This window comes from Clinocottus analis, unplaced genomic scaffold, assembly GCF_023055335.1.
Source record: "Clinocottus analis isolate CAN_PGR_092001 unplaced genomic scaffold, fCliAna1.0.p SCAF_22, whole genome shotgun sequence".
Lineage (NCBI taxonomy): Eukaryota > Metazoa > Chordata > Actinopteri > Perciformes > Cottidae > Clinocottus > Clinocottus analis.
Window position 1 is genome coordinate 2661460 of NW_027175954.1, and position 26004 is coordinate 2687463.

General features: G+C 45.2%; 2 protein-coding genes across 2 annotated transcripts in view; both read right to left on the minus strand.

Moving 5' to 3' along the window:
* sorbs2a (sorbin and SH3 domain containing 2a) overlaps window positions 1-26004 on the minus strand; it is a 47383-nt gene that overhangs the window by 5561 nt on the left and 15818 nt on the right. The window contains exons 3-24 of the mRNA XM_068588849.1: window positions 24982-25037; window positions 23532-23621; window positions 21656-21682; window positions 21406-21530; window positions 19393-19800; window positions 17950-18070; window positions 16805-16989; window positions 14992-15058; window positions 14043-14093; window positions 13700-13913; window positions 13478-13592; window positions 10881-10952; window positions 9250-9306; window positions 8437-8486; window positions 7477-7652; window positions 5282-7096; window positions 4116-4195; window positions 3779-3876; window positions 3307-3421; window positions 3037-3165; window positions 2376-2570; window positions 1258-2238 (exon numbers count right to left, since the gene is read on the minus strand). Coding sequence (XP_068444950.1) covers window positions 1258-2238; window positions 2376-2570; window positions 3037-3165; window positions 3307-3421; window positions 3779-3876; window positions 4116-4195; window positions 5282-7096; window positions 7477-7652; window positions 8437-8486; window positions 9250-9306; window positions 10881-10952; window positions 13478-13592; window positions 13700-13913; window positions 14043-14093; window positions 14992-15058; window positions 16805-16989; window positions 17950-18070; window positions 19393-19800; window positions 21406-21530; window positions 21656-21682; window positions 23532-23621; window positions 24982-24991 — 5181 coding nt within the window. The 5' untranslated portion in view covers window positions 24992-25037. The remainder of the gene's footprint in view (window positions 1-1257; window positions 2239-2375; window positions 2571-3036; window positions 3166-3306; window positions 3422-3778; window positions 3877-4115; window positions 4196-5281; window positions 7097-7476; window positions 7653-8436; window positions 8487-9249; window positions 9307-10880; window positions 10953-13477; window positions 13593-13699; window positions 13914-14042; window positions 14094-14991; window positions 15059-16804; window positions 16990-17949; window positions 18071-19392; window positions 19801-21405; window positions 21531-21655; window positions 21683-23531; window positions 23622-24981; window positions 25038-26004) is intronic.
* LOC137792979 (uncharacterized) lies at window positions 20030-21376 on the minus strand. Its single transcript, XM_068588845.1, has 2 exons — window positions 21371-21376; window positions 20030-21168 (listed from the first exon to the last, which is right to left on the minus strand). Exons 1-2 carry the CDS (start codon window positions 21374-21376, stop codon window positions 20509-20511), a joined length of 666 nt encoding a protein of 221 aa, XP_068444946.1. The 3' UTR covers window positions 20030-20508.

Sequence of the window (26004 nt, forward strand, 5' to 3'; positions counted from 1 at the left end):
AAGAAGTAGAAGATGAAGAAGGAGTAAAAGAAGGAGTAGAGGACAAATAAGGAGTACAAGAAGAAGTAGGAGTACAGGAAAAAGTAGAAGATGAAGGAGTAAAAGATGAAGTAGAAGGAATACAGGAAGTAGAAAATGAAGAAGTACAGGAAGAAGTAGAAGAGGAAGTAGAAGATGAAGGAGTAAAGTAAGAAGTAGACGAAGATGAGGGAGTAAAAGAAGAAGATGATGAAGGGGAAGGTAAGGAGGTAAGATGGGGTGGTGTTGAGGGTGAGGGGAGGCTGGAGGGAAGGAGCCGAGTCAAAGAGGAAGGAGAGACGTCTGCCTACGGAGGTAATGACACACACATCAATTCTGAAGAAGAAACACAAAAGCTAAATGCTGAAGATTTGTATGGAGCCCCAGAAAGAACATGGAGGGAAAGATTTAAAATATGACCTACTTTTATGTATACAATCGTGATATTTTAGGACTTTAGAGTCAATGCATATTTCTTCTTTGATTAAAGTTACGACAAGGAACTTTTATTTTGTGTTGATTTTGGCGGCCCCTGTGGACAGAAGCGGTAGTGTCCCTTTAGAAAAAGTCCCTGCTGCAGCATCTGCCCCGCTCAGTCCTGGCTCAGGCTCTCCTGCGCCTCCCTCCCTTTTAGTTGGCACAATAATTCTTGCCTGCATGATCGAGTGATTTTGAAGGCCCAAATGACGAGCATTTAAGATTAACGATAAAAACAGCCAAATAGCCAGTATTACAGTGAGATTGCCTCATCACCTGTTAAAAGTGCCTCGTAGTGACTTTAATGGACAAATAATCTACTACTACACCTCCCATCATGTTCAGTACTTTATCCTCACACTGGCCTTGTCCTCGCAGGAAAAGCATATCCATGGTTTGTGGCCCGTGAATGACAATGTAACACGGCAATTCACAAGAAATCTCTATTTACTGCTCAATATAAAGTAAACTATTGAGCGTATATTAAATATGATAAGGAGGGATGTAGTTGAGGATATACCTCAACCGAGAAAACGTCAATGCAATCCTCAGTCTCCATTATTATCTGGTCACCATGGACAATAGTTTTAGTTATTTAACATAACGCTTCCTTGCAAATGCATTTTGGCACAGAGTACATTGACCTTGTATCAAACTTTTAAGGCAAACGTAGGCATATTTCTTTTTAAGATTGCATAACATTCCCTCCATCTAACTGCCAGGGCTCGTAGTATTTCCCCTGACGCTCACACGGTGCTCTACCTGTGGACTGAGTCCCTCATTTACACCTTCAATGTCCTCCCCTTTGTGCTCTCTCGCTTCACCATCTTCCTCAATGAACAACTCCGTGTATCCCCTTCCTTTCACCGACGGTGCTCTCTGAGGCTCAGCTGGTTGCTCATTCAGAGTGTTGGGCTGCCCTCCCCAAGAGATGGCCAGTGGCTCCACTGTGACCGGCTTGTGAAACTGCGCCTCTAAGCGAACGCCCGACGAGTCGCCGGTTGGAGTCACCGACGGGGGTTTCCCAGCCCGCTCATGGGATTCCTCTGCTTTTAGTTTAAACCTGCTGTGGGATTGCCTGGGTAGAATCGCTGCTGGGGATTCAACCGGGGACAATCTTGAAAAGTCTGTGCCGGTGGAACCGTCCAGAATCATGGACAACAGCTCGTCATAAGGATCTTTTACCCGCAGCTCGACATCAGGCATTGTGCTGCTTTTGCTTACTTCCACATGTGACCTGTCCTGCAGAGGAACTTGTGTGGGTGACTTGATTGGCTCTCGCATTGTGCAGGACAAAATCTCCGGCTTAGAAATATGTGATGGTTGAGCTATTGCTTTTGCAGTGTTGTACCGCAGTAAAGAGTCAGACAGTGGAGCGGCAAATGACGGATGAGGCAGAGGGGGAGGAGGAGGAGGAGGAAGAGGCACGGGAACTAAAGCGAGTCTCCCCGGAGGAGTTATGGGAAATCTCTGGGGCGGCGGGGCGGAGCCTCTATTTGACGGCGCAGGTGAGGGTGTCTTAGGTTCCTGTGCCTTGAGGAAAGGTGCAAGGTCAGTGGGGAGTGGGGGTGGTGGAGGCGGGACAGGGGTGGCCGCGAGGGAGCGAGCCGGAGCGGACTCCGAAGGGTCCAATGTGAGGGACAGCCACTCGCTGGTGATAGCTTGCAGGTCAAGCCTTCTCAACGGGGGGTGACGGGAGGGGAGGTCACGAGTAGCGGAGGATGGAGGTAGGTGGTAGAGAGGCTCCATGAAGGTGAAGTGGAAGAGAAGGAACAGTGGAATTTATAAAAGTGGAACAGAGAGTACAGTGTGTGTTCTTTGTGTATGTGAGCTGTATTTACTCCTTCACGCAGATGATGCATTTCCCTTGATTCCCCTACCTTGATGGGTGTCGAGCTCGGTGTCCTGTTGACAGGGTAACCATGCGGGTCCATGCGGTGGCTGGGACTCTTGGACGGGGAGCGCTTGACGATGTCAATGTACGACACGGGAAAGATGCCCTGCTTGGTTGTGTCTGGGATCTTCCCCTCGTACCAGTTCTGGTCCACCTGCCGTAGCACGACGACTCTCTCACCCTGCGCACACACAGACACACACACACACACAATATACACGGTCGTTAGCTGAAGCCACAAGTACTGTTGAACACTAATCCACAGGACTCTCGCTCTCTACACTGTGTAGATTTGTTTATGTGAGCATCAACTTCAAAATCATCAAATTTGTTAAGCGGCTTTAGTTTTGTTTGTAGAAATACGAGACAATCGCAGAGAAATCTATCCGTTACTTTCAACCCATTCGACAAACAATAGCTTTAAACACATCAAGAAACGAATACATTTTTGTACTTTGTCTTCATTTAAAAACTTTTTGCACCTTTTCATAGCATAATATACATGAAATTTGGTCTCTGGATTAAAGACATCCTTAGCAATTTAGGAGCAATGGGTTTGCTGTGAAGTGCCCAGGGAGCAACTGGGGCTTCAGTGTCTTGCTCAACGACACTTTGACATTTTATTCCCGCACAAACACACAGGCTACCTTTCTCAGTGACAGCTCCACGTTAGTATCCGCATTGAAGTTGTAGCGAGCGACTCCCTCTCCGACCTCTCTGACCTGTGCTGGTGGAGGAGGACGAATCGGCTGCTGCTTCTCCGAGGACGGCATCCTCTGTTTGTGTGTGCATTGGCGTTAATGTGTGTGTGTGTGTGTGTGTGGAAGAGGGAGAAAAATGAGGGACAAATTACACACGAGACCCTGGAAGGTGCACAGGCGTCGTGCTTGCATGCAGTTCATCAGCGACACACTCACTTCCACGTAGGATATGGGTAAAATGCCGACCCGTCCGCGGTGCTCTCCTTCATACCAGTTGTTGTCTATCTGCCGGATGATGTTCACGGCATCACCCTTCTTAAAAGTCAGCTCCCTGCAACACATTCATGTCATCAAAGTGCCAGCACACAAACGAGAAGAAGACATTAACCGGGGAAAAAAAAAATTCCAGCACGGCTCATTTCATATGAACGTCAAACACTGAAGCAGCCAAAATAAGCTTTATTCGTGCATATATTTAAAGACTGCAAAATAAAAGCAATCAGTTAAAGCCATCCAGGTGTGGTGGTGAGATGTGACAGTGAAGCAAATTAAACTTTACGCAAGAAATGCACCCAAATCCAAAATGGTAACTTAAATGCAATGAGTCGAGATGTGTTGATATGCAGTTAGGCATTCGCACTTCAAAGCTAGCTTCCTCGCGCGCGCGCTGTGCATTTACTGTACTCACTTAGCGGTTTGTGCCTTAAAATCATAAATGGCTCTCGCAGGCTGTTTCTGATGGAGGAGAGAGAACAGAATAAGTTGTGTCATCTGTTTATGGGAGACCTAGGAGATGAGAGTGAGAGAAAGAAAGCCAGCAAGCATTACCAGGCAAAACATAAAATAAAAAAGCTTTTTCAATATTTGTGAGAAGATGTAACTGTGCTGTGGCATTGTGATGCTAAATCTGAAATATTTGTGTCGTGCCAACCACATTACTGATTAAAGTGTACTTATTTAGGATAAAACTGAGGTGGTATGTTTGTTGCATTACATGAAATGCATGTTGGTGTTCAATGTTGTACCTCTCTGTCAGGAGTAGGCCTTCTACTCTGGGGCGTGTGGCGTCCGTCCATGGTGGAATAACACCTGGAGACATCCTGGTCTGTGGTTAGCAGAGACACGTGAGAAAGGTAACAGGAGTTATCACAGCAACCACAATCATATCACTTGACTCGTGCTCACAATACAACAAAATGTGCTTCGGCGAAGTACTGAATGGTACAGCGATCAGACGACGGCTTTCCAACCAGTAAATGAGGGAATGAAAGCTCTGGGGTCAAAAAAAGATTGTTTTATTTCCATTTCACTGGAAAAAACAACAATATGAAACATGCAGTTGAATATTGCTGAAGCACAACGTGAAGCGAAGGGAAAACAGCTCGAAAATGACTAAAAGTACAAAGATGAACATACAAGCAAATGGCTTGAAGGAAAACATGATTGAGGGATAGAAAGACGACTCCATAAATTAATCTGCAAAACAGAAAAATCATACAACAAAAGACAATAATCAAATAATAAAACATACAAAAATATTCACCTGCATTAACTTTAACCAGAGTGATGAACTGTAAATTCTCAAATAACAGCCTTCATTTGAGATATAGTATATTTTACTCCTGGAAGAAATCTGCTCTTACTTCCTATTCTGTTTGATTTTCTCTTTCGAACAGAAATATTGTTCCCCCTGACTAAATAATTCCAATTCTTCCCACTTTGCCATTGTTTTCTTCAAGCTTTTAAGCTACTGTCAATCAAAGCCAGCTTTCTTTTTTAATGTTTCAAATTAGGTTTCCAGCAGCTCAAACAGAATAATCCTCCCAGTTTAGTTGCAGACCTCAAATGTGAAACACCAGCAGGACGAGGTTAGTTTCACTGACATCACAGAACGAAAGAATGTCAATTATTTTAACACCAGGCTTTACTTGAGAATGTACTGTAAACATTCTTACTGAATTTCATACACAGAAAAGACACAGTAATGGATGTATCGGCTGAAACGATTATGGGGACGGGGCAACAAGCCCATGCAACACTGAAAGAGACATTGAGGTAAATGTCTGTGGATTATGTGTACATGTTTATTACTGTGTGTGTAATCAAAAAAAACATGATGTGCTGGTGTCACTGGCTACATGACAAAGTGTACACATGCATAATGAAGGTGTAATATGTGCATTTTCTCCACCTGAATAACAGAGACCATTTCCATTGCCCTGCTCCTCTCCATATTCGTTATTGTTTGAGGTGTCCGAGTGGCGTCCGTAACAGGCACTGACTGGTGACTGTAGCCGCGGAGTGGAGGCATCCCCTCCATGTGGGGCGTACTCAGTGGGGCTCCCGTCTGGGTACAAAGATGCAGAGGACAGACCCCCGTGCCAACACCCCCTCCTCCCCCTCAAAGAGGAGCTCCGCTCAGGCACATTTGGCAGCAGTTCGGCCAGTATTCTCTTCAGGATGCTGTCATCGGGCGCCCTAGTTCCTCTGTGGCCTCGCTCCGCTTGAATGTGCTCATATATGTCTCTCAAGGCCGCATCCAGTGCTTCATAGATGGCCTGTTTGGACTTGGGTCTGCTGCCTCGATCTGCGCCGCCACTGCTTCTTCTGGAGGTAGGCGGGGAGCCCTTTTTCCTGCGGAAAGGCACTGGGCTGACGAGGAAGGCCAGCTTGGACATCGCTTGCTGGGACTGAGAGCTCTGGATTTGGGAATGGCTGCTGCGGCTCGGCTGTGAAGGTCTCTGGTGCTGCTGGCGCGCTCGCTCCCTCTCGTGGCGAAGCATGGTCGTGAAGCGGGTGTAAGAGGCCGGGCAGCGGCCCTTGCAGGAGCTGATGAGGTGGCGGTGTTGGTAGCCCTGGCTCTGGCCTAAACTTTGGTGACCAGGCTGGTGGTGGTGGTGATGGTGGTGGTGACGGAGGTGGTGTTGAAGGGTGGAAGAGCCGTACAAGCTCTCAGAGGAGGTCAGCGAGCAATGGTCAAAGTCACTCTCGCTGCAAAATGAGGAGCCCTCCACCTGGATGAAGTCACTGAGGTCTGACGCAACGGCGTCTTGTTCACTGTCGGAGTAGTCTGGGTTGGCTTGTGGGCTTTGAGGAACGGGAGGAGCGGGAAAGGACCGCCCACGGCCAGGCTCCGGCCCCACGCGGGGCTGACCCTCGGGTGGGCTGCGAGGTCGATGCCGGTGATCCATGGTGTGAGGTCCTGGTCCGCTGTTGCCGTTGTTGTCTTCCTCGAGTAAAGACTCGATGGAAAACCGACGTTTTGGAAAGCTGGGCGTGACACCGCCAGTGCTGCTGGCTCTAGATGACGAGCCGCCCGGTGTGGTGGCGCCTGAAGGCACCTCGGTGTCACCCAAGTTGGGCATGGATTTGGACTTCTGAATAAGGGTCTCGTATGTAGAAATGCGCGTCGGCACCATATCGCGCGGCACCTCCACGCCCCAGGAGGGGGCCCAAGGAGAGAGGCGATGCCGGTGCAGGTGAGGCTGGCGCTCGAGCTCCAGGATGCGAGTGCGCACCGAGCGGATGACCTCAGACGGGATGAGGTGAGCTCGGTCGATCTGGTGCATCTTGCGATAGAGCTGGAGAAAGCCCGGCGAGTCGTGCGCCCGTCGCCGGTGGAGGCGCGGCAACGAGCGAGAGGAGATGGATCCGGTCGAACCCGAGGGATTCCCATCGCAGACCAGAGACCCAGCACTTTCTGAGCGGATGGCGTTACGCCCGGCCGGGCCAGAATGCCCGTCATTGAGTAAGTCATCGCAGCTGCGCGACCTGAGCTTGCCAGGAAGAGGCGGTACCTCGTCGGTACTGCTCCACGTCTCAGCGTCCTGGCATTTTGTCTGCCAGCTGTTTTTACAACAGACAGACTGCTTGGAGGAGGAGCTTCCTTCCTCGCTGGCCTCCTCGTGGCAATGGACAGGGTCAGAGGGGAGAGGGGAGAGATGGGGTCTTTGATAAGGACCTGGGGAGGTCAAACTGTTTGAATACATGTTGCATGCGTCCCCACCTTTCAGATGTCCAAGAAAAAAGCAGCGTGGTGAAAGAGAAAAAGGAGGAAAGCAGGTTTAGCAATTATACCCAGCAAACGGGTGGAGCAGCTGGGGAGAGGGAGAAGAAGGAGAGAAAAGAGTAACGGTGGGGGAAAAAAAAAGAGGGTTTGATGTTTTTTCTTCAGACTTCCACGAATACGAATCACGGAGACTTATGAGCTCACCAGACAGACATTGTAGGATGAAAAACATCACAGTCACAAATGACAACAAATCTTCTAGGATTTTTAGGCAATGTGGCGAGTAAGTAAACACATGAAAGTCTGGGGAAGAGAAGGGGAAAGAGAAATAGAAAGAACAAAAAACATCAAGTAGGACGAGTTGTTTGTTTGTGTACCTTTGGGTCTGGAGGGCGAGGATGGAGAGGAACGAACCGAAGGTTTTTTTAGGCTGCTGCTGGGTCTGTAGGCATCCACTGGTTTCGGGGAAGTGGCCGCTCGGCTCTGAGGCGGAGCGTTCACTTGGGAACTTGCCGGCTCCGACTTCCTTCTCTTCCTGTAGTCGCTGGCGGCACTGCAACACAGCTGGACGTCAAGGACGACACTACACGCCGCCGCTGGCGCATGCATGCGTTTGCAGAAATTGAATTCAGGTATTATGAATGTCTTACAAGGGCATACTATTTACAATTTTTTTCCGTGTCATCGGGACAAACCTTGTACCAAAATGTTGTAAAGAATAAAATAAATATAATAAATAATCAGCGTCTCTATTTACCTTTTTGAACAACGTGAAAAGATGGTTTTCTCTTTTCTAAACCAACGCAGCGTATCCAACAAAATTAGCCTATTAACCACGTATCTAGAAAGATACCTTACCTTCTCACATTCAAAAGGACTAAAAACCCAAATGGGCTTTCAAACACACTCAATGCTTACATGAATTACACGGCCTATTCATTCCTTTTCTGCTCTTTTTGTTGACCGAGGAAATTGCGACTGAATAAGCAGGCCATCGGTGAAAGGGAGTAGGACAAGGGGAGGAAGGGAAGAAAGAGGGGGAGGTTGTGGAAAGGATAGGAGATGAAGGAATCAATAGGTTTGCAGGGTTAATTTATTCCGGCTCGGTTGGTGAAAGAATGATGCAAAGCGTCCCGTTTCAGTGGCAAAAGAAAATAAAGCCTAACACTAATCCTTGCATTATTAATAACAGACACAGAGGCGATTTGCACCAGAGTCAAGGCAAATGACTCCCTGCTGAATCACAACAAGGACCACTGCTGTTGAGAGGATGGGGGAGGGGGGAAAAGGAGTGGGTGGGGTGGGATGCAGATGAAAATAAAAGAAACAGAGGTTACCTCGCAGGTCTCTCAGGAGCCTTTTCAGCGGGAGCGATGTGCAGGGATGTCTGAAATAGGGCAGACGACAAGAGAGAGAAGTGAGGTCGGCAGGAACAAAGACTCCAGGCAGAGCAGTTCACGATGCACAGCCTTGCATGCGCTTGTTGTTGCTGTGTCACACTCAAAACGCTCCCCCAGCAGGAAGGTGCGCGCGGATGCTGGTTCCACATGGTACACCTGCGCGGCGAGGAGGCGCACGGGTGTAAGCGGTGAGGATAAATTCCTGCTCTCTCTTATTTTGGGCTTTTTTTCAGGGCTTTTTTTTCTGGAGGATGACGGCAAAAGGTGATGTAATGAGCTGAGCTCAGGGGGCAAATGTTGCCCTGCAAAATGTGGCTCGGATCAGCCGGAATGGGTCTCAGTGGCAAAGAATGGTCGATGCACATTAACTGCAATGGTGTCTCTGAGGAAATGCTAACCGTAAAGTCGAAACACAATAATGTTGGAAATGTTAAAAAAAAAAAAAGATTTCCAGTGAATTATACCTATATTTATTTTAATAGATCTTCATAAAATGTCTAAGAGACCCTTGTATAACCCTATGCAAAGAAATGAAGAGCACTTCAAAGCTAGAAGTTAAACAAAGCAAACCATCATGCTCATCTCGTGATGGCTGACACTGTGACATCTGACATCAAGCTACACGACATCACACTCATTTGAAGAAATCATGTCTTACATTTTCCTGAAATGAAAGAGTTTTTTAATGCCTGTGATTTATTAGAACTTGTGAGATTAAAACCACCGGAACACTCATGAATGTGCGATTACCTCAATACGTTGGCGAGCAGAGATGTCTGGATTATAATCCAGCCGTTTTTTAGGAGGCTTGAGCCCCAAGCAGTAGCAGTGAGCAGGAGGAGGAGGAGGAGGAAGAAGGTGAAAATGAGGTGAAGGAGGAGAAGCATTGGTGACATCATGGGGAGAAACCAAAAAAACAGGAACAATGTGGAGAGAGCGACACTCGTTAGAGGATCTGAGTAACCAGAGATGGACTGACTCTCTCTCTCTCTCTCTCTCTCTCTCTCTCTCTCTTTCTCTCTCTCTCTCTCTCTCTCTCTCACACACACACACACACACCATCTATTTATTCGTATATAATCCTACAGCATCAACACAACTACAATATGTCAATGTTAAATTGGGCTTTCTAAATCAAACTTTATACACACACACAGACACAAATGTGCTCATGTACCACACACACACACACACACACACACACACACACACACACACACACACACACACACACACACACACACACATGCAGAGTGACAGCAAGCTGTGAAGCAGAAAGCCGTGTGAAGCACGAGCTGTGGTGTTTAATCCAGGATGCAGTGATTGAGTGCTGGGTTACCAGTGCAGATCAACAATTGTTCCCTCAGTCGGTCGAAACCTTCTCGTGACTCAATAAACGCTGGTCACACAGTGAGGTTCTGTGCATGTCGGGGAACCGTCTATGCTCTAAGGGCTTATTCAGTGGTGTGAAACATTCAAAATATTGCAGGTAGAAAATCTCAACGCACAGCAAACACGACCGTGGGAAGCCATGCCAGCAACCGATGTGACATTTCCTCCTGAATATTTTGAAATAAGCCCAACAAACAATCACCTGGAGTCATGCTATTGCATAGACAGCGGCATGGCACTTTGTAAACCAGTCAGGAAGGGGTGGGGTTATCCCAGATCTGTAGCTAGAGGCAATCCCTGCCCTGGGCCACTATGATGTCATTACCATCTACATCCAGCAGAGGGCGGTACAACATTTACCTTGTAGTTGTGCAGAGCATCGCTCTGTCAATGGTAAAAATAAACAACTACAAGAAGTAGAAAATTCATAAATAATCAAGTGAATGAAATATGATTAAGGCAATACACAAGGATGAGGAATGTTTGTTAGCATGTGAAAGAGATGTTGAAGAATAAAAGAATACTTTTCATCTTCAGAAAAATCATCAATGGCATAAATAATATATATTGTTGTTATATGTTGTATGTAATTACTTCTCTGAGCAGCACTACCAGTTAAAACGAATGTCATCTTAAGCATTTTGACCTGTTTTTAATCTTTTTCCCGCTTAACTTTGGGCAAGATGAGACACCAAACTGAAATAAAATCATCTAGTTGTGTGCATGAACATTTCAGTGCCTGCTAGCCACCAGACCAAGAGAACACCCAGCAACGCAGAGACATCACACAGCCGGTCACAAGGGTGGGGGTGGGGGGGTCACAGCACCCAACAAGTACCACATGCCCAAACAACTAGCCCCACCCGGTCTATTGTGGTTGACATTCAAAATAAAGAAATAAAACATCACGGGTGGAGTGGAGAGAGAGTGGGGGGGGGTCTGCCTATGGCAGGGTTGTGCTTGAGAGGGTAGCTATGGCCCTGACTTACCGGCCGACCAAACTCCAGCTCGGAAAAGAACTTATACCAAGGCTCGTTCTCTAAATCTATGTCATCATAGGTCTGGGAAAGCATGACAGTGACAGAGAGAAGAGGTAGAAGAAAGACAGTGTGGAAAAGAAGTCACACACAAAGAAAGACATGAGCCTCATGGTTAGGAATGGACGAAGGTGGCGCGGGAAGATGGGCACAGGATGAAGATTTTAACTCGCTCTCGAAAGCAGTGATGCAAAAAATTTTTATTACAGACAAATCATTGCTTCACTGCTTTAACTAGTTTGACATTTATTCCAAACCATTAGGGCCTTTCAAACTATTTGACAGGCAGCGTACACTAGTGCCATGTTGAATAATCAAATATGCACAAGACATCTCTTACCACCACTGGACACCAAAGAGGCAGACAGTTTCAACACCTCGGCCCTTCTCAAATTGATATTCGTTCATTTCACGTGCGCATGAACATCTACAGAGCTGTGAGTCCCACGACAGAATCCCATTACCGCCGCCTTATATTCTAAGCCTTAGCGAAGCTGACAGATAATGAAAATCAGGATGTTACTTTGAGCATTACATATTTAACACCAAACCTCATTATCCACAGCTCGGAGCCGGCTCAGTGGATGGAATATTAAATAGTACACAGCCGTATGTCAGAAGGGGCAGGTAAAGGTAACTCATTCAGATGGAGAGGGGCACATTATGAAGAACTGTTTGTAAAGGACGCGAGGGGTTGTTCACGTGGGTGTGTGCAACGTGAGCTTCCCTTCTACATTGGTGGGAGCAGCATAGTATCACAGTCACTTTTATCGATGAACATCAAGACAGGACAGTGCAGTCAATAGCATATAATTTGCATTTTACTCTTTTAAAAAACATTTATGCGTCTTTTTTAATATTTTTCTTTTAAATCCTGACTTCACTTTTCGGGATTTTTATTAGTCTGCCCTGAACGCGTGCAAGATAAACTAAGTTCTCTTCATGAATTCAATGTGACACGGGATGAGTAATTCATCTACAAATTGTCATTTTATGGGTGTAATATTACTTTAATGCCTTTTTTATGTCTCATGTAAAGCACTGTCAATTGCCTTGCTGTTAAGAAAGAGCCACACCAATAAACTTAAAGTCCTGCCACACTCTCCCTCTGTAAGTTATCCCCATCAGCACCATTAACCCGTTCATGCATTCATGGAGGCGCTTTTAAAAAGGTGGAACGACAGATAATCAATTAAAAGTTGAGGTCTGAGATGTATCTATTGTATTAAGACCTGTCAGCTGCCATCAAATGTCGCCTTGTCATTTGCTTATTGGCTGACATCATACTGCGTGTCCTAAGTTTCCTGAAGAAAGCGAAGGTTTACCTTTCCTGATGTCACACGATGGATTACAACCATTCTGTTGTATCACATAGGGATTCATTTTCATATCAAATCGACCTGCAATAAACTGTCGGATAGGATGCCTGTATTTGCATGCAACAAAATTAGACGGGTACAAGCCAAAACAACAGGTTGTTGCTGTGAAGCAAGTTAATCATCTCCTCTTTTTCAGTTGGATGTTTAAACTCAAGCAGCTTTCTCTATTTTACACAGTGGCACTGCAGCCACGAGGCGTATTCTTTTTACTGTCATTTAAACTGCCGAGATGATGCGTTGGTTTACTACTGTCTGCTCCTTCTAACCCCATTTCCCACATGGAAGTGAAACACTGCCAGGCGATATTTGTGTAGGCGTCGCGGCGTTGCATCTCTCTTGTTGAAAAGAGAATACAGCTTTGAGACATATGAGTCATCCCGTAAAAAAAAAAAAAAGCGAGAGAAGAGATATCCAACTGGTAAGTAAAAAGAAACTAAAGAAACAGAGTGGCAGACATTTTTTTGTTTTGCTTTCTGCAGCTCATAATTGGACACAAATGGACACTTTACCACCGAACATTATGTTTTTCAGGAGCCATTTGTTTCCATGGACAGTGGAGCGAAAAGGCTTCTAAAACAGAGCTTCAGATTAGACAGCGTGGGTTCACTTCTACTCTTTAGCTTTCTCCTTTTATTGCCTTATCAGGAACTGACTCATGCATTATTACCCTGAGAGAGCTCTCTGCAGTCGTCGCATTAAACGTCTGCAAATACCTTTTTTCCCGTTTAATCTTCTCCCACATGACAGACTCCTCATCTACAACACCTTCTCCATTATCCTGTTCTCCATCTCAGAAACCTTTTTGTCTATTATTTCAACCCTTTCCTCTGCACAGCAATTATCTCTGTACTGGCTGTTCTGAGTGGGGAGGATGACAAAGCAGACAGCAGACACTCAAGGATGCAGCACTGGAAACCTTCGCTTTTAAAACGCCCACGTCTTGCCTGACAGAAAGAAGTCCACGCAAAAGTCCATAAATATGAAAATACATACGGCAAGAAAGTTAAATGTACGTGTGACTCTTTTCTCAATTTGACCATCCAGTTATTTTACATGCCAGAGCTCTACCTCTGCAGTGTTACTTCACTTACGTTTGCTTAATGTTTCGTCATCTATCCCTTCTGAATTGTCAATATAATCAAATGACAGAACATTTTCCAATATACTCACTGGTCTTTCGTGCTCCAAAATGGAGGACTTCCCAGGCTCGTACTCAAAAATACTCTTGGGCTCTGCGCGGTACTTTCGCGTGTCCACCTTCCTGTTGGGAGGACCCCATTCATTCCTGGTGCGAGAAAAAAGAAAAACATACTTTCTTAGAAAACCGCCAGAAACAAAGCCAATGAATCATCAAATGAATGATGAGAGAGATGGAGACAAAGCTGCTCGTACGCGTCAGGCAAGTCTCTCTCGCGGTCGCTGTCTCTGGCCCTCAGCTGCAGGAGAGATGGCATGGGCGGAGGCGGTGGGGGCACAGGTGACGGCGGCGGCTCGCGAGGGGCCGGATGCCCTCCGTTGTCCGAGGGGCTTTTGGCGAGTGGCCTGTACGTGTGTGTCCGGGGAGCAGGGTGGGCCATGGTGGCGCTGGACGACAGGATGTGGTCGTCTGTTGAGGACAGAGGAGACATTACAAGGGAGAAGTAATGAGGCAGAGCGAGCCAGACAGGAGGAGACTAATGGGTTGGGAAGAAATGGCTTATGAGCAACTTCTGTTGTGCGTTAGAGCATCACTCACCGTTGTTTATGACAGCATATGTTGCATTGTATGTGTCAGAGTAGTCATCGTCTGCAGGAGAAGGGAACAAAGAAGGATTGGTGTTCATGCACAAACAGACGTTGTGGTGCAGAGGGAACAAGAGTGCAGTTTGCTCTCCCGAGAGAACAGCACTTTTAGCTCGCTTGAATCCAGTCGTAAAAGTAAGTTCCAATAGTGGACATTTTTCACAGCGGAATATTATAAAACCACCCACGCAGCATGAACCACTTCCCCCTCCGTCCATCAATAAGCTCAGCATCTCACAGAGGCAGTGTGTGTACCATATTGTAGCATAGCTATGAGTATTTGATTTTAGCTCTTTTCTCCACATTCGGAAACTACACATTTTTTTTAAATCTACATGAGCTCACTTGAAAGATTTGTAGACTTCGGTGGGACTATATAATTACTTTATAAATTCAAGAAGAATATACAAGGATTCAGAGAGTCATGGAAGAGCTCCAAGATGCATCAAGAGAAGAGGCCTGAAGATGCCTTTAGCCACACACAATCATGCAACAGTGTGTGTGTGTGTGTGTGTGTGTGTGTGTGTGTGTGTGTGTGTGTGTGTGTGTGTGTGTGCTGCAGTAGAAGAAGCCATAGCAGTTCATAACAAACAAGCTTTGAACCGACTGTGATGCTGTCAAGCCCATAAAATTAGAACAGATTTCCCAGGACAGCTCTGTGTCTATTAGAGGTTTCTCTCAATTCCTCTTCCTCCGCAGACTCTCTTGCGCTCATCTAATGAGTTCTGGCTCTGAAGTTCTCTGGGTCTTTTGGTGTAATAAGAATCGACATGTGCGCACCCACACAAACACACACAAAGACGCAGACAAGCATGCATGGCCAATTTCTAAACGTCTGATGATCAAATCGCAACACAAAAAGGGACATTTCTGCCTCGCAGTGTGATGCAGCTCAGACTTACCTGCTTTGTGGACCTTGTGGATCTGTTTGAACATAGTTTTGTACCAATCCTTAGGCCTATCCACCGTCTGTGGAGAGAGAAACAGTCATAAAGTTTTACGTACCGTGAAATGCAACATAAACCTGATATCTGCAGTTAGACGGTACGAGGGGTTCCCACTGTTTTAGGGAAAAGGTTCCTTACTGAGCCGAGCAAAAAAAACACTCAGCCTTTTTAGGGATCTATATATATATTTCACTCACAATGAATATAACTCACGCTGAGACATGAATAAGTTAATTATCGAGATTTATTGTATGAGACACTCCCCATATGACTTGGGGAGGACTAAATCTTGTCAAGAGTAATTTGCATCAGAATAATTCACTTAATTTAATTTACCAGCTCTTAATTGGTCTCAGTGAGATATTTAATCTTTTTATCAGCTATAACTGATGAGAAACAAGTCTGAACAAAAGTTTGCATGGCTTTATATAGGCTTTGTATACAGTACACTTTAGGTCCGCTCTATATACAGCCTGTGGTTCTCACGTTCACATTGAAGAAACAGTGAAAATGAAATGTGTGTCTGGGTTAAATGGTCATTTCCTTGTTATATGTTATATATGTATCAAAGATTTTACATTTTTAAGTATTTAATATTTTCTTCCTGTAAAACATTGAAATATATTTGATGACACATTGAACTCTGGGACGTAGGAACACATCACTTTGATTGGGTGTGACAAGCTCACCCGTCATATGAAACCACACATGACTATTAGCTTGTGGGCTGCAAGTGGCCAGCAGAATGACATCATAGTAAGCTGTATGTTTGAATGAACCACTTGGTAAACCACAATTGCAGTTTGTTTTGGTTTTTAATTGAGCTTGCTTTCAGAAATCAATGTCAGCAGGTTTTGGTTTCGCAGCACAGAAGGACACAGAAGCCACGTCGCTACAAAAAAAACAAAAAACAAGTGGGAGCTCCTGGTGCGGAGCGTGGAAAGTCCAGGAGAAACCCTGGTATGCGTGTCTTTGTGTATACAGTATAGATCTAAAAGCCACTTCAAAAAAGAGCTATCCCATGGCAGACCTAATCCCCCTTTATTCAGTAGCGCTAAACACCGTGTCTGGACTCAGAGAACAGGCTGTTTGGCTCCAGTGAATGTGACAGAGCATGGAGCATTGGCACGGCCAGGAGACGGACCAATTACCACTTCACTCTCCATGGTGACCAAATAAAGTGCCCACAAAAATGTTTGTCTTCTCACAACAAGGAGCGTCTGTTTTTCTTCTTTTCTCGTTCCGCCTTTTCTCTTTGCTTTTAAAATCGGCCATCTCTCATTCTTCCCGTTACTTTCTCTGGCTCGCTCGCGCTGCAGTAGAACATGTCCGCTTTGAAATGTCACCTCTTCAAGAAATGGATAACGGAGTGGAGTGCTAATACGCGTAAAGCCTGAGCGGAGATAACGCGCAAACACACACTTTAACAAGTGAGCAGCGACGACGTTGCAGCGCTAAAGCAAAAAGACCTCGACTGAGCTCATCTGTAAAACTAGCATGCAGAGGGAGAGTCAAAGAGATACAGAGAGAGAGAGAGAGAGAGAGAGAGAGAGAGAGAGAGAGAGAGAGAGAGAGAGAGAGAGAGAGAGAAAGTGCTTTTGATATGGGGTCAAAAGCTGCTGGCAGCTGAAAGTAATCCACTCTCGTGAACCTGATCAGATATCAAGACAACAGGTCAAAAGACTCATCTGTGCGACACTCTAGGGTGCCTCACCGAGAGAGTCTGCTGCATGCCAACGTGTTTAGCTCTTTGAATGTTTGACCTCACCGTGCGGATAGCAATGGGGATGCCGGAGTCGTCCACGGGGCCGATGCCTTCGTAGTGAGGGGCCTTGATGACGGACACCCTCTTCTCCTCCTCTGAGAAGCGAGCGATGGGCACCGTGCTGCTGTGGCTGCTGTGGCTGCTGTGGCCCAGCGCCACAGACTCTGTGGTGAATGACTCGCTGCCCTCTACATATGAGGAGGAAGAGGAGCGAGAAGAGAATAGACACACTGTCCTTCGAATCCAGTAATAATCACAGAAATCCAAGAAGGAATGAACAAGTCAACTCTGACTCATCTGAAGATGAACTGCTCTTTTGAACACCTCCTGATGGGAACAACCTCTTTATCTCCAACTCATTTCATCCTGTACGCCACATCTAGATGGCTCAGTCTTCTACTAATGGGTATTCACATATCGCGGCCCGGGCTTCTCACAAATACATGTACCATTAACTATTTTTATGGGCAATAATGAAGAGATTAATTTGCAAATATTCTTTTTATGCCTTATTATGCATTAGCTGGTGAAACTGTAAAAATACATATTAAAAAGATCTAATTGCTGTCATCAAACTAATTTACGGAAGATCCGAAATACATTCTGTGATCTCACTCGGAACCATTTAACAAAGCTTTGATGGAAGAAATCTGTCTTCTGTTTGATCCCAATAATCGTTGCAGGAAGAGATCAACAACATATCAACTGATAAGATTCGCGATTCTTTCCATGGCTGATGCTAAAACACTTTTGCATACATTTGTCTCATCGGCTTATTTAGTGGAATACACTGTTCTCTGGTTTACCAAAATCAACTATTAGCAAACTACAACTTGGACATAATACTGCTCACCAAATCTAGAACATTTTATCATTTTACTACAGTTCTTAGTTCATTACATTGGGCCACTTCAGACTCTTAAGATCCAACTTTAGACTTTCACCATCCATAAATTGTCATATACCTACCGGGGCTTCACAATGTAATAAATGTCGCTCTCCTGACCTTTTCCAAAATGACATAACACATCCGATGGATGGTTCTGGGATGGCCTTTTCTTACCAAGCCCCCTTTTCTTTGCTATCGTCTTCCTGTCGAATAATTGCTGATAAAACATGAAGTGGAGGGGTAGAAGATCGTGACTCACCTGAACTCCGGCTCTGTCTGTAGAGCCCGCTATGGAGTGAAGTGGGCGGAGGAGGGTAGGACAGAGGAGAGAGGGGCCTCTGTGGAGCACTTCCATTCATAGCGTGAGAGAGGACTTGGCCCTAAGAGTGGCCCGCAAGCCAGACAACAGAGAAAAATCACTCACTACCAATCACAAATGGCAGCAAAATGTTCACATATACTTTTATAGTGGAGACTGTTGATGCTCTGCCCTATGACATTAGATTATGAGTGCAAGTATAAGAAAATCTATTTTTTTTTTCTTCAAAAAATAGCAAAATCAAGAAAATGATTAGTTTTATAAATCCATAATTAGTCATTACATTGTTACACATATTTGCATTTAAAGTGGCAGAGGAGTCTATTCCGGAAACTAATGTGCATGTTGACAGATGTTGAGGCTGATGTGATTCAGTATCTGCTGAATCTGAAGCGACAGTGTCATGTGAGAAAAGTTAGTGAGGGGGAGGGGCACTTATTGAGTCGCTTCGATTCAAAAACAAGGCAGAAGAGATTAATACAGTGACGTTAAGCAAATGCAAGTCTTTCAGATTCCACATATACTTTATAATCAATTAGTTGTGACAAACAAGACGGTAGACACAATGGGAGGCTCCTTTGAAAAAAAAAATGCTCTCCCATTCAACACAGGGACATATGATTTCATTAGACAAAAAGGGGTAAAAACACAGCGTTTTCATTTTAAGGCCAGTGTTGATCAAAGATTCATGAGAGCTCTAAACCCAATGGCGATTAAAAGATGCTGAGGCAGTCATTTTAAAGTAATAAATTCACAATAAAGCAACACACAAACACTTTGTTGACAGCACTTATTGCCAGTGTATGGAATATCTACACAACATGTTTTTTTCTGTCTTCTGTCTCATACATTTGATGCAACAGATACACTTATATTTTAATTACAGAAGTAATGGCTCGTGTTTTATTTCGGGCATTATGTGCATTGGCATTCTGGCCATCGCCATCTTTGGCTGTCAAAAGCAGGGTTTTCCACCTGGTGTAGACGCTAAAGCTGCTAATCTTCTAACGTTACACTAAGTCCCCTGCATCGGCACAGTGTTAGTCCTACTTCTAACTTCTTGGGAGTACCACTCTTTCACAGGGACCATTACACGTCATGAATTTTTGATACGAACGGGCCTTATTTAAGAGACAGTACAATTGCATGTGATTGCAAAAAAGGCATAACAGAGAAACATAGACAAGCACAAAGACATAGTGATCTCATGAGTAGAGAAACATTCACATTATAAGGGATCATTAGGTTGTAGTTGAAGGTTAGTGAAAGGTACAAATACGGTAGTGAAAACATTTTGTGAAGCTTTGGTTCAGCCATCCAAATGAGAGTGGGGAGGCAGGGTACCATTTGTGTGTTACAGCAATGACTTGTTGGGATAATTACGTTAGTGACAGTGGCGGCTGCGGCAGTGGAGGCCACAAAGGTAGTTAGCGCATCATCAGGGCCAGCGGTGGATGTGTAGGTAGAGACATGGCTGAGGGTGGGCGATGGCGTGGGCGAGGTGCCGGGTGAGTCCAGGCTACAGATCTGCAGCTCGTCCAGCAGACCCGCCGTGGACGACGAGTAGTGGCTGAGAGCGGACACCGTCACGGGGGAGGCCGAGGATGACACCCAGCCACTCGTACTGCTCACTGTGGGGAGGCTCGGCCTGCTGGCTGCACCAGCTCCACTGGGAACGTACGGGGTGGGCAATAGAGCCTTGGGCATTAGGCCTGGCAGGTAGTCGAGTGACTCTGAGCTGTGGCAGCGATAGGGGGAGTGCAGTGCTGTTGGGTCAGGGGAGGGAGGCCCCTGGTGTTGAAGGAGGGAAGGGGGAGAGAGAGGGAGTTGATTGGAAAAGGAGGAAAGGAGTAAAGCGCTTAGTGAGGTCACTCATTTGCCACAACGTCACACAAGATGTGCGGAAGCAACACGTGAAGCGTAACAGAAGATGAAATGCTGCCGTGACACCGCACTCAAGTGTCCCCCCGGCTGCAGCATCTTCCTCTGAGAGGTGCCTAACGCTGGGAAATGAAGAGGGTCTGTTAGTTTCAAACTCTGTTGAAGGCTGCAAATACAGGAGACAGACAGCAACAGTGGTATACAAAAATACATTAAATAGTTGGTTATCACACAAACAGTATGAGTTCACAGATGTGAAGAACACAAATTAGTTTGGTTGGTCAGATGGCAGCAACAAGCCTAAAGGACTGAAGGGCAACACAAACAAGCAGCATCCTGTACGACGTGCATCAAAACACCTTGTTTTCTATATGGGGCCAAACACTGGTGGCTTCATGGAACACCGCTGTCATACGACCTAGTGTTCGTATGCGTAAAAACTCCCAAGGAACAGCAATTATATCATCCTCTGAATTTGGCACATCCCCCCCAAAAAAGAAGTGATGCAGCCAGTGTGTTACCCTTTCATCATCCTTGATGTCATGACAAAAACCCAGCAACGTTGTATCTAGGTGGCCTTGAAATGGACACAATCATTACTTGTGTTGCATGATATAGTCAGTTATGTACCAACAGCACTGCAGGAGAAGGTCTTGGTGGAACTGCAGGTGGATCCCTCGTTACCTCCACCCAGGCTGGAGCCGGGTTCGGGGTTTGATTCGGGCCTCTATCTGGGGACTTCAGCTCCGCTGTGGTGTTTGCAGGCCGACGCTCTGGATGTTTAAGATCCTCTGGGTCCAAGCCGACGGAAGTCGGGGCTGCCTGTGTCAGTAGTTTAGTCGGAGCAGGACCCCTTTGCGGAGGTGAAGGGGGACCTGTGGTCTGGGACTTAGGTTGGGGGTCGAGGTGGGAGTCGCAGTGATCCGGGGGGTCGGGGATGGTGACCGGGGTTAGTTTGAGGGAAGACACCTTACGCTCCTGGGCCTGTGAATTAGTGGAGGCAGAAGCACGACAGCTGCTGATGTCACCGGGGAGAGTGAACTGCTGAGCCTGTTGGGCTGAGCTTGCATTGCTCTCCGAGTAAGAGTAAGAGGATGTGCTACTAATAGTGTAGGACTCTTTCAAAGCGGCTTTCTCATTCTGCGTGAATGTTAGCATCCCGGGGGTAAAATCATTAGCCAGGGCAACAAGGGAGCTGTAGTCTGGCGGATTAGCGGCCGTGGGTGAAAAGTGGTAACTCTCTCTTCTGGGGGGTGGCAATGGCACATGATTGATATCCTTATTGGACAATTAGAAAGCAACAACCAACATAAGTTCAAACAAGAACAACAAAGAAAAAACATCAGTGCAAAGCTTGATACAACTCATCAAGTTCTTCTAAATACAACACTTCATGGTCAACTACAATAGAATAGTAGAAGACACTTTCCACACAGATTACTGATTCCCTGTTTTGATTCAGCTATAACAGCTTTAATGCCAACATCTGTCAGTGTGATGTCTGAGACATTTTACCTGTGTTGGTGACTTTTTGTCCTGCAGGTTGGGTCTGACGCTGCGGAAGCCTTTGGCAGCAAGAGATGAGCTGTTAGCGTCTCCGTTCTTAAAGCCATCTGTTGCGCTGCGGGACCGCCAATTATCTGGAAGTGGAGTTGGTAAAATTAACATCACAGACTGCAGTGTTTTGATTAAGTTTGCTGGGGCTTCAACGGGGTGTTGCCCAAAGAGTCTCACCACCAATTGAACACAAGAAACAGAGACTTACCCAAGTCTGATGAGTGAGATTCACTCCCTGTGGAACGGAGAAGACACGGCAACAATAAGTGACATGAGCGAATGCGTGGTCACATTAATCACAACAGACGTCACAACGACTGTATAGGTTATAGCTAAAGTCGTCTTCATGTCACACGATGGGGTAAGAGAGGAGAAAGAGTTCTGAAAAGACACAACTGAAGATGTAAAAGCACAGGATGGTAACAAAATGTTTCTGTTTTCCCATCATCTTTTAAAGGCGGCAAAGTGAAAACTTATCCCGCATTACCAGTACCAATTAAAGATAGATTATGTCTTTGCTTTCTCAGAAGGCTGTTCTTTATGTGCAGTGGGTGCAAATGGTTTATCAGATTCTGGCTCCATTACAGCCTGTAGTGGCTGTGTACAGTTTAAAAATAAAAAAAAGGAGGGGAGAAGAGCTTAAAATATTTCATGCACATCGAGACTTGATAAACCACTTCACTCCCAGGTCTAATAAAGGAAGAAAATCCTCCAGAGCACACTTATGCGAGCCCCATTATTGAACATAAAGATTAAAATCCACAGCAGAATGACCACTGTGCATGGAGCCACACCATTTTGGTTTATTTCACACTGGCATATTTCCAAAGAATGTGGCTATTGGGTTGTGCACTCACCACTTTGTCATAATTATTCTGATTATGAACGTCTCTGTCAATTGATTCCACAAGGCTGGTTATGTCAGGCAGCTCGCAGCAATATGCACAGCTAGTTTTATCCGTGGAGATGGCTCTCCACAGCAAAACAAAACTGAACTGACTCCTTACCCTTCCATTATTCCCTCGTCTGCAGTTGGAACCATCCCAGAGCTTACTTTCACTTTTTTTTCTAGGGACTCCAAGAGTAAGAGTATGCTAAACAGTAATGGAGAGTGTACCGTACACCCCTGCCAAGGCTGAGGGTCCCTCAGAGGCTGACGCCTGCACAATAACGCTCTAGTAGCTTCACACAAGATCCCCAGGCCCTCCCGAGTGGTGGTTTAATCAGTTATACTATGCTCTTAAACCTTCCATATCGGACAACAGCTCATCAGTTTTCAGACAGCGTCCTACTATAGTTGAAAGAAGGCTGACGGTGCTAGAATGCAGACTTTGGTGTGGCCGTTAACCTAGATGCTGACAGAGTCCAGATATGCTGCTCTTTCAGGAGAGTAAAGGCCAGCTGAGAAAATATTCAGCTCTCCTGCTACGTACAAAATATCTCTCCTCAGTTTCAGGATGGAGGGGCTCATGCATAGAGCAGATCTGCAGTAAATTTGCTCACTGATCAGAAACAATTCAGCAGAATGCCGCCATTTTAGTCAACGCACAAGCCCATCCACGAACTGATCCACGTTCTCTAAAGTGCTTGACGGAGCTGTGCCGTCATGTCTAACCAATCAGTGTCGGCGGAGGAGAACGAGTAGCAGATTTAAAAACAACCTGAGACAACGGGAAGAGCAGAGTAAACTACCCATGAAGATGGAGCAGTGTGAGAGCATGACACATGAGAGCTTTTAAAAGAAAAGAAGAGTCAGCAACAGGTCGGTGCAGTAACAAGCCCAGGACGGGAGAGACTGAACAAAAGAAAATTAAAAAGGATAAAATAACGAACTGATCCGTAGAAAAACAAAAAGCATCCTGCAGTCCAAACAATGCTTTAGCATACAGAGGCAGCTGTGGCCGAATGCTCAAGTCAGGAGTAATGAAGGCCAAGCAACAAGCCACTTTTTAAAGACTTACCACGTGCTTTGAAAGCTCAGTCCAGTCAATACCTGAAGTGGCCTGCCTTCTTAGCTACTCACATAAGTCTCCTTATTCAAATGGGTTCATTTGTAGTGTGTTTGTTTGCGTGAGTGTTAGTACCTGAGCCTAGATTTGGCGAGCTCTGGACCCTCTTCATGGGAGAGAGCGTGAGTGACAAGGCTGAGCTTTTGCGAGCGCATCCTCCGCTGTCTGAGAAATCACAGCCAGGCAAGTGATCACAGAGGCAGAAAGCAGGAGCACAACATGCACATGCACCAACACAAGACAAGAGTACACACACACACACACCAAATGCGTCCAGGCAGAAAACAAAACGCAAACAAGTGCACATGCATTAGAAATGAGCTCAGGACATGTGATGAGGCTGGTGTGCAGCAGAATTTCAAGTGATTTGTAAAGTGTAGAAGTTTGAAGGTGTAGCACACACGCTTGCTGTTCGTCATAGCAAGTCTCAACACATATTTTGCACATTGAAGAACACAGTGAAAAATGTCACTTCTGTAACAAACGCTTAGCTCACTTTACAATTGAAGCTACTGGCCGATATGGTTGGTTTCGAAAGTGTGCGTCAAACTCTGGTATGATTCTGGTGGCTTTTGTTGGTTGCCTTTCAGCACACGGTAAAGCTAGTTTGGTTTGTCTTCTCGATTGTAAATACAGGCAAACAACTAAGATGAGTCGAGCCGTCGCTGGCAGCTACAGAGCGGTGGCATGTGGTGCGTGGAGAGGTGCTCAGACGGGTTGCTCATTGATTCTCCAGCTGCAATACACACTTCTGTCCGGGATGACTGCCAAGTTCAGGACGACGCTTTTGGGAACGTATTGAGGGAGGAATACGTCACCGTGTTGGAAAAGCAACAAGGTTAATATCCCTTCTGATGCTTTTCAGACACTATTAACACGGCCCAAAATGGACGATCACCAAAGAGGTGAAGCATGGTCAGGGTTAGAATTATAGACTCATGCTTGTGGTCGAGGGGAACTGGCGCAAATGGCGGCTTCTAAAATAGCTACGAGGTCTGAAATGTGGAACAATATTGATGTCTTTGTATCAAATGGAATCAATAGTTTCATGTTCAGTTCATTTGTAACACAAGAAAACATGATTATTCTGCTTTGCTAAACAAAAATAATGGACAACAATCTTAACACAGTGTGTGTGTGTGTGTGTGTGTGTGTGTGTGTGTGTGTGTGTGTGTGTGTGTGTGTGTGAGTGTGTGTGTATTCTTAAATACCTGTATTCATATTGAAGAGCACTTCTTACTGATCTACTGCAGGGACACACACTTTCCTGTAAAACAAAAACAAAGCATTTCAGAAATATAATAAATGTCTTGAGTCGAGCCGTCTATTGATGTCTTTGTATCAAATGGAATCAATAGTTTCATGTTCAGTTCATTTGTAACACAAGAAAACATGATTATTCTGCTTTGCTAAACAAAAATAATGGACAACAATCTTAACACAGTGTGTGTGTGTGTGTGTGTGTGTGTGTGTGTGTGTGTGTGTGTGTGTGTGTGTGTGTGAGTGTGTGTGTATTCTTAAATACCTGTATTCATATTGAAGAGCACTTCTTACTGATCTACTGCAGGGACACACACTTTCCTGTAAAACAAAAACAAAGCATTTCAGAAATATAATAAATGTCTTGTGATACAGCGCATTAACCCCTAAAATGGAGCAAAGCGAATCACGACAACGCAAAGTGATTTACAAAATGATTTTCCTGAAACTGCTCCAATAAATTATTCAGGAGGCAATCTCGTTGTATTCGGCATGAACTCTTGTGAATCAAATCTCAAATATAAGCATTTATTTTGGAAATCTGCCAGTTTCCCACTGCCCACTAGGTCACTTGGTTTACTTTGATTTAAATCACACGACTTAAGAAGACAAAATCTGAGTGCAGGAAAAAGTCTGGAGAGATTAATGATGTTTAGGCTGTGTGCTGCAAATGAGCTTTCACACATCTCATTTTTCCAACCGTGAGAAAAGCTGCAGACTTCCTGGTGACAATCAGGAAATTAACTGAATCGTTAATTGCATTTCCAGGCAAACAAGGTGCTGCCACAAAATAGGAGAGAGAAAGAATTCATGCATGGATAATGTAGCATGGCTATGAATTGCCAATATATACTGATCCAGATGTTGAGGAAAGCCTCAGAAAGATAACAGAATTATTTTTTGATTAACTGCTTTAAGGACAAGACAAAGAATATTAGACATTGGACACATGACAGGTACAATCTTCATGTATAAGTCCACTAAGTGTTTTTTAGATGAACAGCAACGTTTGTCAACTGTCTGAGATTTGATGCAGCTAAAAGTGATCACTTTTGTCTTTAATTGACTTTTGATTTTCTATACAGAAACTGTACAAAACAAGTAAACGATTCACGTAAATCAACACATACTGCCTGTCGTGTTCACAAAGATGTTTAAAACAAAAGCCTAAAGCGTTGGGATCCAACCGTGGGAACATGACGTCTTCCAGCTGAAAGACTTAATGATCTCAGCGGACGTTTCCCAGAACAAAGATAACGCAAATGACAGATACAGAATGCAATGTTTA